At 35.1% G+C, this 12,880-nt stretch overlaps 1 protein-coding gene across 1 annotated transcript; it reads right to left on the bottom strand.

The window, feature by feature from the left end:
- Positions 1-279: 279 nt before the first annotated feature.
- Positions 280-12,346, bottom strand: LOC126720751 (T-complex protein 1 subunit gamma-like). Its single transcript, XM_050423543.1, has 13 exons — positions 12,171-12,346; positions 10,663-10,724; positions 8,487-8,559; positions 6,770-6,837; positions 6,351-6,420; positions 6,018-6,086; positions 5,843-5,914; positions 3,627-3,700; positions 1,963-2,625; positions 1,749-1,874; positions 1,503-1,607; positions 1,321-1,395; positions 280-725 (listed from the first exon to the last, which is right to left on the bottom strand). Exons 1-13 carry the CDS (start codon positions 12,196-12,198, stop codon positions 537-539), a joined length of 1,674 nt encoding a protein of 557 aa, XP_050279500.1. The 5' UTR covers positions 12,199-12,346; the 3' UTR covers positions 280-536.
- Between the last annotated feature and the right edge of the window lie 534 nt (positions 12,347-12,880).

The following is a 12,880-nucleotide window of genomic DNA, read 5'->3' as shown; positions in this document are numbered from 1 at the left end:
TAGGATCATCTCACAAAAGGTTAGTACCAAAACTATAAAAAGTGAAATTTGGATTAGGACCACAATGTGAAGCACAAATGCTTAGGGAGAATAAAATAGACAGAACCATAAATTCTGGGAAACGTACTGTAAACATCTAAACTTCTCTGGTCTAGTTGCAATTTTGATGACAGCCTCACACATGAAAAGTAGAACTCAGTAGTACTGTAGTAGCAGTATCCTAATAATTGCAATGAAGGGTAAAAAAAAACCATACAGATCTCATTTATCTAAGAAATATCAATCAATGAATGTACTAATACTAATTAATAAATGATATCACAACTACAGTAGTCCAAAACAGCAGTTGACAGGGTTAGGATTTGACCTAATATGTATGAATCAAAAGCATAAAATTTCCATATGGAGCTGACATGAGAACCAGCTCCATCAAAACCTGAATCCAATTCAGTCTTCTTTTTTGCTGGGTGTGTGGGAGGGTGTTCCTTTCCTAATGAATGGTAGCAAAGATTGTTAGTTCAATTGTGTAAATATCTTCAGTCAGGAAGTATTTGCTCATTATCTGCATCTCCTTCTGTCTCAACTTTAGGCTTTGGAGCTTGGCCTGCACCGGGGGCCTGCTTCTTCTTAATCCCACTTACAATGTCATCAATTCTCAAAAGCATGCAAGCAGCTTCTATGGCTGTTTTGAAGGTCTGTTCCTTCACATTGTAGGCGTCCCAGATCTGAAAAGTCAACAAGTGAGTAACAGCATCTTTGACATTAAGGGTTCATTTAGATACAACTTATTTTGCTGAAAACTGAAAACACTGTAACAAAATAATTTTTAAATATGTAAATAATATCGTGGGACCATTTTTAATATATATTTTTTTTAATAAAGTGCTTGTGGGTCCCATGAACAGTGCACTCTATGGGAGAAAATCTGAAATGCGTGACAGTACATGAGTGGAAAAGTCAAACTTTATGGCTTAAAAAAAAAACTGAAAACGCAAACGCAGTAGACGTGGACATGGATCCAAACACATAATAAAAATTTCGAGACTCTAGAAAAAAAAGAACCCTACAAGTTAATTGTACAAATCGGGTATAAATAGGAGAAATCCAAGTGTTTAGGGAATGGTACTGCATAAGGGAGGGGGAGGTGAGAGGGATGCATTGTTATTATTAAACTATGCTACATAATTTCTAATACACATGAATATAAATGGGGAGTAATTGTCTGTATAAATTGAGAAATTCTTGGAGAAATTTGTAATGATGGCATAACTACTTCAATTAAAGAACATGAAAAGGACAAGGTAATGAATATAAAATTACCTTTCGCTCTTTCATATCTGAGATGACACCAGTGTTCCCATCAATGCCTATCCATGCATTCTCACCATTTGCATGCTATAATAATTTTTGTCATATAAAGAACAGGTTGGTCAACATCTAGAAATGATAGTATCAAGTATCAACAGAATATATACACGTCCACACAAGAGAAAGATTCTTACCTTTCCTTGCAGGGCAGTCATTGTCCTAATCACATTGACCCCACAATTTTGTGCCAAAGTTCGTGGAATAGCCTCAAAAGCAACAGCAGCAGCTTCATAAGGCCACTATTTTACAATCAAGCATATAGATAAGAATATGAAAATCGTTTCAGAATCATGTAATACCGCAGCCCATGTTCCAAGTGTTTTGAATTCAAAAAAATATTTACCCAAGAAAGAGAAAACTATAGCAATCTAGAGTTTTACCTTCTCTATCCCTTCAATAGATGAACTTTTCTGCTTCAATGCAGCCGATACGGTTAACTCTGCAGCACCACCACCAGGAACAAGTTTTGGGTTCTTGATTATGTTTCTTGCAACAGCCATAGCATCCTGTAAAGAAACATGAATATAAATAATAAATAAGCCAAGCTTAAAACACATTTCATAAATATATTTGGAAATCAAATCTTAGACATACTTGCAAATTTCTTTCAACTTCATTTAGGAGATCCTTACTAGCACCCCTTAAGAGCACAGTACATGCTTTTGGATCTTTGCAGTCAACAATATATGCAAAAAACTCATCCCCAATTTTCTTAACCTCAAATAGCCCAGCACCAGTACCAACATCAGATTCTTGCAATTCATCTGGTCTGTTAACAATAACAGCTCCACATGCCCTGGCAATTCTGTTATTATCTGTCTTCCTCAACCTCCTGAATGCACTGACACCAGCCTTGCTCAGATAGTGGCAGGCCAAATCGCTGAGTCCCTTCTCTGTTATTACCAAATCTGGTTTAAACTTCAGTATCTGCACGCAAAGGCTCTCAATGTATTCTTCTTCCATTTTCAACAGGATGCTCCAATCTTCTTCTCTGACTAACTCAGCATTTGTTTGGTTCTCACCTTTCTTGTACTCAAGGGGACAATCAAGAAGTATAATACGTGGGTTGACAATCTTTCTTCTCATTTTGCCAGGGACGATTACATCCTTATTAATCATAACTCCCTTAAGAACCTTTGAATCTTCCAACTGGCCACCTGGAACCTTCTCAACCTTTATGTACTTCTTAATATCCACCTCTCGCAAACCTTGGCCAAGGTCCACACCAACAGTTGTTGTTGCATCAAGTGCTAAATCCTGAAATTTAGAGAGAAAAACGTATATGTACTTAGTATATGTACTTAATATACCAAAGAAAATAATAACAAGGTTTTCTAGTGTGTAAGGCTCCTAGCAATTGGTCCTCTCTAACCCCCCACACCCCCCCCCCCCCCGCCCCCCAAAAATAAAACATACGCACACACACAAGGAAAAGCCAGAGAAAGATTTTTCAACTATAACTGTTCCTAAGTGTGCTCACGTAGTGAGGAAATTATGATGGAACCATAGCGCGCACACACACAAAAAGATGCTAATCACAATGAAAGTAGTGTTGCCATTTTCCTTTGAAACAACAGGGCAATTTTAAAAAGAACTAACTAAAAGACTTGAGGCCACGGTTTCTTGAACATTAGTAAGACTGTTCATAACCTGAAATTCTTATAGAAGAGTTTTTTTTAAATTGCCAATTCTCCCAAAAGCTTAAGCTATTAGGAGATGGTAAATTTAATCATTTTACCACAAGTACTGTGGAGGAAACAAGGATCGAACTTAGAAACTCTTGTTCTGATATCATGTTAAATTACCAATTATTTCAAAAGCTTAAGTTATTAGAGGATGGTAAATTTAATTATTTAACCACATAATTTTAACAAGTTTAAATTAGGAAGTGAAATTTGAGTCATTGGAAAATGCCAAGGCCTTGGATTAAGTAGAAAAAGGGTGGAGCTGGTTTTTGCTACATTTGAGGTTCAAATCGTACCAAGCAAGGGAAATAAAATCAGTAATGCCATGCATAAACTGATGTATAAACATGAGGTCCAACTCCTAGATTTGAATCAAAGGATGAGCAACATCTCTGGGGCAACCCTTAGAGGTATTTCCTTGGCCCTTGAGAAGCTGGCCTTTATAAGCTTCATAGGTAAATTCAACAGCCTAACCAGATTTTTGATTATAGAAGTTGCAAAAATCTTAAGGAAATAATAAAAATCTGTTTTAACAAAGCCTTCATAAAACTATTATATGAAGAAAATACTTACAGCAATTAAATCGCCAAATTGACTAGTGAACTTTGTTCCTATACAGCTCTTAATTAGCCCCAACATCATTGCACCTGTAATATTTCATAAAATCAGTTGTATAACACAGGAAGCTAACATTACAAGCAATGACTTTCATAAAGATATCCCACAGACTACGTGCTATCTTTTCACATTGAACATTTGTGCTCAAGAAAAGATATACTTTAACAGGCTAAAAAAGGACAGTGTCAAGGTACCTGGTAGCTGTGTCCTAGGTTTGCATGGCCAACATACCCAGAACCTTAATTTCAATACCAAGGTCCATTCTAGGAATCTAACATGGGTGAAACCCAAGGCCTTTGTATAAGAATTATTTTTTAAATAAGTAATCAAGTTTTATTATTTCAAAAAAATCATCAAAGTATACAGGAAGTATACCAGATGCATAATACAACTAAATTCTGAGTTCAAAAGTCCATAAAATCTAAGAAATATATGTCCCCAAAGCCATCATCCACTCAGACAACATTCTGAGGTGTATTTCCAAGTTGAACCTAGTCCATTCACAACCCACAAAGGTTCTAACATTTCTTTCACACACATCAGACAATGAGGAACAGCCTGCCATATTGCACTGTTTCTATGTCTTCCAAATTGGCCTGGCCAAAAAGATTGTAATTCCATGACCCCCTTGATAACTAGAATAATATAAACACACACGCATGCGCGCACTCACGTGTTTGACCTCAAGGTGGAGTTAGCATCCTCCACAAGTTGTAGAGGGCTCACTCAAGTTGAAAGAAGCATATGTTAACCCATTTGCAAAAGTACCAAAGTATGAAACCTAAGAGCCTCCAGCTGGCATAGACATTTTTTTTCAAGAGAGAAAGTACTTATGGCTTCGTAAAACCTCACATATGAACATAGATATATGTATCAAGACCATAAATAAAATATAAATCCTAGGATTTATAGATACTCAACCCAAATAATTGCAGCCATAGCTAGGAAAGGATCATATCTTCAACTAATCATCTGCACTAGCAATTTTCTGGTCTTATTCACCCTTATATTGGCTTTAGTTGCAAGATATCAATATTGACTAGCTTTGCCTAGTAAAACAAGACAAATGATCCATAATGCACCCCCTGTTTTTCCCCTTTTTTGGTGGGAAAGAACTCTACAATCTACATCTGAAATTTTGAATTTGCAACTTTTTTTTTTTTTTTGAGAGAGAGTTTCAACTTATAACATCTACTCCTAATGATGGCTCTTCATCATCAAATCAAAACACCAATCAGTTTTTGGTGTAGACGGGAATTGAACCTCAGATCTCTTATTCAACCATCAAAGACTTTACCAGTTGAGCTTATTGGAACCCACGAATTTGCAACTTATATAAAGAAACATGCATTTTGAAAACATTGTAGGACCATAATGAAAAATGTAAAGAATACCAGTCTGAAAACACAAGAGACTAAGTTTGAAAAGAAACATCTAGAAAATGTACATTAAATGCCCTTACAAAATTAAAAACCAGGTATATAAATTTAGAGGGGATTTAACCCAAAAAAAAAAAAAGCAATATTGACCCTTGTTATAAATTACATATGGCTAACTTGGATTGTACACATTGAAAATTGGTATTAGCGAAAATACAATTAAAATTTGGTTCCACTGGTTAGAGTGACATCAGAGTGTACCTTCATCATCTACTTAATGGGAAAAAAAAAATCAAAATTCAAAAGAATTTGCGATTAGCGTTTGTTAAGGCATCAAAGAATTGACATTCTTTTCTAAGATTAAGAAGAGAAAAGCTCTAGTGCATCAAATGCATACACAAGCTCTCTGTTATTACCCTAATTGACATGCCCTATTTAATTACTTCTACTAAAGTTAATTTTGGCCTTTTTTTGCTCCCTCGACTTGAATTAACTCACTATTTTTTTCTTTTTATGGTTCATTACTCGCTCGCTCTCCTATAAACATGACCAAACCATCTCAAGGACTCTCCTCTAAACTTTTAAAACAAATATAAAAAAATAAAGTATTCAACACTATCAATTCTTTGTAATGACAATTATAAGTATGGACAAACATTGTTGGCACACTTCTTGATGGCTCCAACTTTTAGGAAAATTGGCAATTCTAATGCAATGATTAGTTTTGACATACCCATGTAAATATACAGAAATTTAAGAAATTAGTTATAAATAGATTAGTACTGAACTTACGATCCTTCAAGTCAATGGACATTGCAATTTTGTCAAGCACGGCAATAGCATCCTCCAAAGCTTTGTTGTAGGCTAAAACCCAAGAAAATGTTTGCATATAGCAGAAGCAAAGTTATGATTCAGAATGGAAAGAGAAAAGAGAGGGGAAAAAGCTATGTACAACTTTTAACACTACCTCGGCAAATGATTGTGGGATGATAATCCTTGTCAATGAAGGCTTTAGCAACATGGAGCATCTCACCAGCTTCAACAAATTTTAATTTCAAAAATAAAACAACGGAGATTCATTATAAATACACAACACTACAAATATAATGTCACCTGCAGCATTAAGAATAAGTAGAAATTCTCTACAAGTAAAAATCATGTACTAAACCTCTCACTCGAGAGTCATAAACCAACATGTGAAGCTAAAAATGTGAAATAATCACATCTTTTATTTATCCATTGATATTAGATTCAGAAAGATTAACGAATATGATTTTTTTGTTCCAAGTTAAAACCTTACCAAGGACAATGACAGATGTTGTCCCATCTCCTACTTCTTCGTCTTGGGTGCGGCTAAGTTCAATCATTGACTATCACCACCAATCAAAAAGACACATATGTTAGAATCACAAGTCAATAAGTTCTAACTCAAATAGCACCTCCTACCCTTGTAAGAGCAAGGTAGAGGATGAGGTTGTGGGTTCAAGACCCATTGGGTACTAACTACCAATCAAAAAGACATTTTAGAATCACAAAGGAAAAAAAAAAATTAAAAGGGCTAAATAGTAATAGAAATGACATGAGGTTGAAATATATAATTCAGCTCAAATTAGAAATTTTAGGCAAAAGCCAAACTGCAAGCAAAAGAATAAAGGAGAACGTAATTTGTGAAATATCACAGTACATTAAAATCCAGTAAAAAGGAGAACTAGAACATGCCTTTGCTGCTGGGTGTGCAAGATCCAATTCACGTAGAATAGCATTTCCATCATTAGTGACTACAATTCCTGTAAAAAATGAGCTAAATTTACCTCTGTATTCTAATATGAAAAATATCAAAGAAAACATAAGCAATGATGCTTTACTATTTTTTAACACTACAAGGCAGCCAACCCCAACCCCAAAACTCCTTTTTTTTATCCCCTTTTCCTTTTAATTTTGTGAGGTCCTGAAGAGGTTACAAAACACAATAACGAAGCTAGATCTTCCAAGGTACCATGGATCCAAGGCTTCATCCCTAAGCCCAAATCCAAGCTCACAGTCCAATCCCCTCTCATTGTAGCTCGACTCATTAGCCATGATTGCCACAAGTGGAATACCAGGATTGTTCAAGCAAACTTTGAACCTGTGTTAGCCCAAGCAATTCTCTCAATCCCTTTACCTGTCCGAGCCAAGCCAGACAGGCTCATTTGGTCCCCTAATCCCAAGGGAAATTTCTCTGTACACAGCTTTTGAGTTAGTTACTGACCAATCAAGCAGACCCACAAATGCAGAAGTACAGTGGAAAAGGCTATGGAAACTCAAGAGCACCTGAAAGGGTCAAGATGCTGCTTTGGAGAAAGTGTCAACACACTCCCAACCAAAGATAACATGCCTAAAAGGGTAGAACATATCGACCCTACTTGTGTCCTGTGCAGCCAAGAAGAAGAATGATGCTGTCACCTATTCCTCCACTGCCCTGTGGCAAAAGCAATATGGTATGCTAGCTGTTGGGAATTCAAATTGGACTGACATAACATCACAACCTGTGGAGGCATAGCCAATATTGTTCTGAACACCCCCCCCCCCCCCAAAACAAACACTCCTTTAACCAAGGAAGATCTTTGGCTTGTATGCCTAAATGGCCTACATCGTGGATGAAATATGGTACTGCAGAAATCAAGCTTTATTCCAAGGTGAACAAATTGATATCCAGAAATCTATATCTCAGGGCCAACACAAGTTCATCGAATACTCCACAGTGTTTGCCCCAAAGCCCACCCCTCCACCCAATCAATTGCAGTACCTGTGAAAAACTCCTCCACCTGGACGCATCAAGATCAATGTAGATGCAGCCATTGCGGAATCCCACTCAGCTTTAGCAGCCAGGGACTGCAGAGGTACAGTTATAAAGATATTGCCAAAAACATTTAGAAAGAGCCCCCCTATCTTAGCAGAAACTTGTGCAGTACTATGGGGAGTCCAACTTGCTCGAGAGCAAGGATGGAGCTATATTATCATTGAGAAAGATGCCAAGAACTGTCTCGATCCACTAGTTTCAGCAGACATTTCCCCAGATTGGTCCATTAGTAATGTGATCGATAGTGTTTAGTTTAAATTCTTTATTTTTAATTTGTTGCTTTTGCTGGGTCAAAAGTGACTGCAATGCAGCTGCTCATGCTGCTGCAAAGCTCTCTCTTAGATCCCTTTAGTCTTCCTGTTTTGATAAGGACAACCTACCAAGAGCTTTAGACTCTATTTGTGAGGTAGATTGCCCATTTGTTTTTCTTTTTTGAATGAATATTGCAGCTTATCAAAAACAATATGCTGCCCCTAACAGCAAGGCATACTTAAATTACAAGAGCACATTAAGCAACAATTTCATCTAATTACATAAAATTCCATAATCTAAATATGTACATAACATATGCTACTCTAAAATGAACAAGAAGATTACCTCCACCAGCATCAAGTAGCATCTTCAACATGGATCGTGGGCCTAAGGTTGTGCGGACTATGTCAGCAACAGCCTGTCAAGAATGAATGCAACATTGATTAAGCAATGCAATTATAAGGCCAAACTTGTGGGCTATGATTCTTTCATTGGTATGTAGATCTTACTTTTCTTGGGGAGGGTGGTGTTCTGATGTAGTTAGAGGACATGATGAATTATGGAAGACTATTAGAGGAGTTTATGGAAGTTTTCAGAAATTATTGGGTTAGAGGTAGGCTTTGGAATCAAAATTCCATTCTGGCATGATCATTTGTGCAGTGATATTTCGCTAAAGGACGCCTATCCTTAACTTTTTCACATTGTGAGGGATAGAGATGTGATGGAGGGATAGAGGTGTGAGGCGGGCATAGTATATGAACTGGTCAAATGATAGTTTTCTTAGCAAATTTGTTAACACAGTTCAAAACTGAGAATTAGAACACTTAGTTTTCTCAATGAATTATATATTACCAACATTCTTCCATAGGATAAGGTCAATATGATATGCTCAAAGACATGGTTATAAGGACAAAATATATTATAAGGCCTTAAGGTTGGGAGAAGGAAGAGTTTTTCCTTAGAAAAGTATATGGAAATTCAGAGTTCTACCAATAGAAGCATTTTCACTACAGCAGCTACATGAGGAAAGTTCTTATCATTGAACTTGAATTACAGATGAATGTTATATGTGTAAATCAAAGGGGAGAAACTGGATCATTTATTCCTTCATTGTGACTAGTGAGATGTCTAGGGAAATGTGGTCCCTTGCCTTTTGTTTGTTTGGGGTTTATGTGGGTCATGCAAAGGTGGTGGTTGAGCTCTTTGCATTTTGTAAGGAGCGTTTCCATAAACAAAAGAGTGTTTCTTTAAAAGTAATAATAATTTTATTGAATGAGACTACTTCATAACATAGAGGTTAGACTTGGAAGGAAATTCCTTTGTCAAAAATCGTGTTTTTGGAAGGACTGTGCACACTTTCAAGGAGATTGTGCTATAAATACTAAGGCTGATACTTTTGTTGTTAAGGTCTCACTGTGAATGGGTGTCAGTCACTAGTTCATTCTCTTCTTTGAACTTGTAGAAGTTCATAGATATTTTAAATTGGAAAAAGTTTGCCTCCAAACCAATTTAGATGAAAATTCCTTTATCCCACTACATGGCAACTCAAAAGACCATCCACATACTGTTTGTCACATGGCCTATTTGGTGAGTCAAGTGACTTGTTTAAGTAATTTAATATCAGGTAAAATATTATATTAGAGTGCTTCTCTTGTGTATTAGAATTACACCCTTATTACCTTTTTTTTAAGGAACTACGTAGGATTACACCCTTATTGTTCTTTTTGTATAATGAATATGTGGCATTTAATTTATTAGTCAAACTAAGGATCCTAATCCTATTTAGAAAGACAAGTTTATGCCATCATACTCAAGAAAAATTAGAGACTGATTCATGAGAACTGGTTATTATGGTCTATGGAAGGCATAAGTGCCAAGTCTAATTCTTCTTGTCTCTGTGCCCTTTTTATTATTCTTTCCCTCTTTCCTGTTACTGTTCATATGTACAGTTCACACTTCACAGCCCCTAGATCGATTCAAATTTACAGTCTCCTTTCTCCGCTTTAATCCCAAATCAAACACTTATCCTTATTCTAATAAGAATCCAAAACCCTATACATTTTCCCTAATCAAAACAAGCCTTAAAGCTCTGCTATTTGCTGCTTACTAGGGAATTTCACGAACAGTCTTGCTTTCAAGAATTGCTCTCTTGGCCTTTTTAATCCAATCTTTTCCTAACTATAAAAAATTTATCCGAGACACCAAAGCCCTTAAACCACAAAATTTCCAAAATCTCTACCACCATATATGCATAAATAGGCAGATTATCATAACTGCCCTGTATCAGAACACCATAGCCTAAACATCATAGAAAATGTATAAACTCATCTTCAAGGTTTTCAATTATTCATCCAAAAACATACAAATTAAGATACTAGACCTAATTTTCCAGATACTTATGGAGGTTTGCACCCCATATTTCATGGGTAAAGAATTATAACTAAACTGGCATATATATAGAACATTTTATCATAAAGATTCAAGTCATTCAACACATAACCTGAATAAACATGCATCATACCTTTGATGCTTGAATATTGGCATGTTGTACCTTACTTCCCGACTCTCGTTTCAAAGAATCTTCTGCACAATCCAAATAGAACAAACAAATTAATAAAATTATGATGACAGGTCTTCCAAATAACTAAAACCCATTAGTAAACATCAAGAGACCATAAGGCATAAGCTCTTCACATACTGAATCTAAGAAATATACATGTACAACAAAACTTCAAAAAATAAATTCCTTTGTTTTTATTTTTATAAGTAATAGAAATCTTATTGGCAAAATGAGACATACAAATACGCAGGAGGTGGACAAAAGAGTACCATAAAGAATTATAATCTGAAGTTCATACAATCATGATAAACAATAAGGTAGAAGATTAAGCACTATCAAGAGCAGACCAATAACACAGCTTTCCCAAATACAAAATTTAAGTAACAAAACAGCATGTAGTTAAAATCCAAGGACAAGCTTGATGAACAAGCCGATTGCTAAAGTGTCAAACTTTAACAGGTGGCTCAGCTCAAATATGTTTATGACCAGTATCAAGGTGAATTGCTAAATGAGCCAAACTTTAACAACACAGCTGAGCTCAGTTATGGATGTGACCAGCTATAGTTTAACATTACACTTAAAAAAATAAATAAATAAATAAAAAATAATAAATAAAAGATATCAACATACACCATGAAGTTATTGAGATACTGGGCATAAAAGAAGAATTAACCATACAATCACTTACAGATGACATTCACATTGCAGATGGCAAAACCAAAAAAGATTTTGAACCAGGTCGCTTCATTCAATTCTAGGAATTAGGGAAGTCTTATAATTCAAGTAGCTAGAAAGTGGTTTAATTACATTTTCTCATCTCTCCCTTACCTCTCATCTGATAATCATGAATCACATTCCGAAAATGGTGGGTCCTTTCATTGGCCAACAAGATTAGTCTTAATGGACTAGACAATTATTATTAGTTCTCAAGCCAAGCATATGTTGATTGTTTAATTGTACAAGATACCACCCAAAAAAAAAAAACATAATCAGGGAAATTAAGCTAATACAAGCTTTGATTATTTTGGAAAAACTGGAGTGTAAATAAACCTAAGCACACCAACCTAATCAAGGCTACTTGAAGTTGGATAAAAACTCAAACTACAATACTTAGGTTCAAAGCCCACTAATTTGTTTAGCATTGAAGACAACCAAAATCTAACAAAGGGTACTACATTTTCTAAGACAAAAGACCATATCACAAACTTTGTTTGAATAAACTAGTGGCCTAAAGCATCTGACTAAATTGAATACAAAAATATAAACTTTTGACGTTCAGACTAATCAGAGTCGTTCACATGTATTCTTATTTAACGTACATATTCTTCGACAGAATTTTTTTTTTTAAAGATTAAAAACACAAACAACAGCGTCACATTATTAAAAAACCAAAACCAAAAAAAAAAAGATATGAAATTTAATAATAACAATAATATAGGAAAAACAGAAAATGTGAGAACGAAACTTACGTAGTACGAGAAGTGGGGATTGCAACATGATTTTGGGGTTTTGTTGTGTTTTTTTTTTTTTTTTTTTTGGTTGAAACTTGAAAGAGTCAATGAACACTAAAACGCAGGTACAGAGTTCAGAGGTTTTGCGAGGGAAAGTGGTTATGAAAAATGAAACCCTTGCACGGAAACAAAAGGTAGGTGTTCAATTTTTTCAAGAAAGGGATGAAATTACATAAACATCCCCCCGTTTGGCTTGGTCTATTTATTGTGATCTTCCCACTTCTTTTATGGGCAAAACGGTCAAAAGGGCCCAGTTGTTTAAAGGTTGGATTTGTGAAACAAAAAAAGAGGCTAATTAAAAATTTAAAACTTAAACTTGTTTAAAAATAAATAACAATAAATAATATTAAAAAAACCCTAAACTTGTTTAAATTTTCTGTTTCTTTGTTCCAAATTCATTCCAGTTCTAACATTTACCCATTTATCTTAATAAATGTTGGGTTGAAAATTGAATTAAATTTTTTTAGAGAAAAATTGAATCTAATTAAAGTAATGCTGGAGATACAAAATTTTTTTACAAATTTCTTTTGAAATTGTTAATGTAGTAAATAGTTATTGGTAAATAAAAAAGTGATATTCATGGTTGACCTAAATGAAAACCAATAAGAAGTTAGACACATCAACAATTTGTAAAAATGTTGTAAACTAGTTTGTGATTATAGCATTAC

This window comes from Quercus robur, chromosome 4 (genome assembly GCF_932294415.1).
Source record: "Quercus robur chromosome 4, dhQueRobu3.1, whole genome shotgun sequence".
Classification (NCBI taxonomy): domain Eukaryota; kingdom Viridiplantae; phylum Streptophyta; class Magnoliopsida; order Fagales; family Fagaceae; genus Quercus; species Quercus robur.
This window is presented reverse-complemented; position numbering and strand designations above follow the sequence as displayed.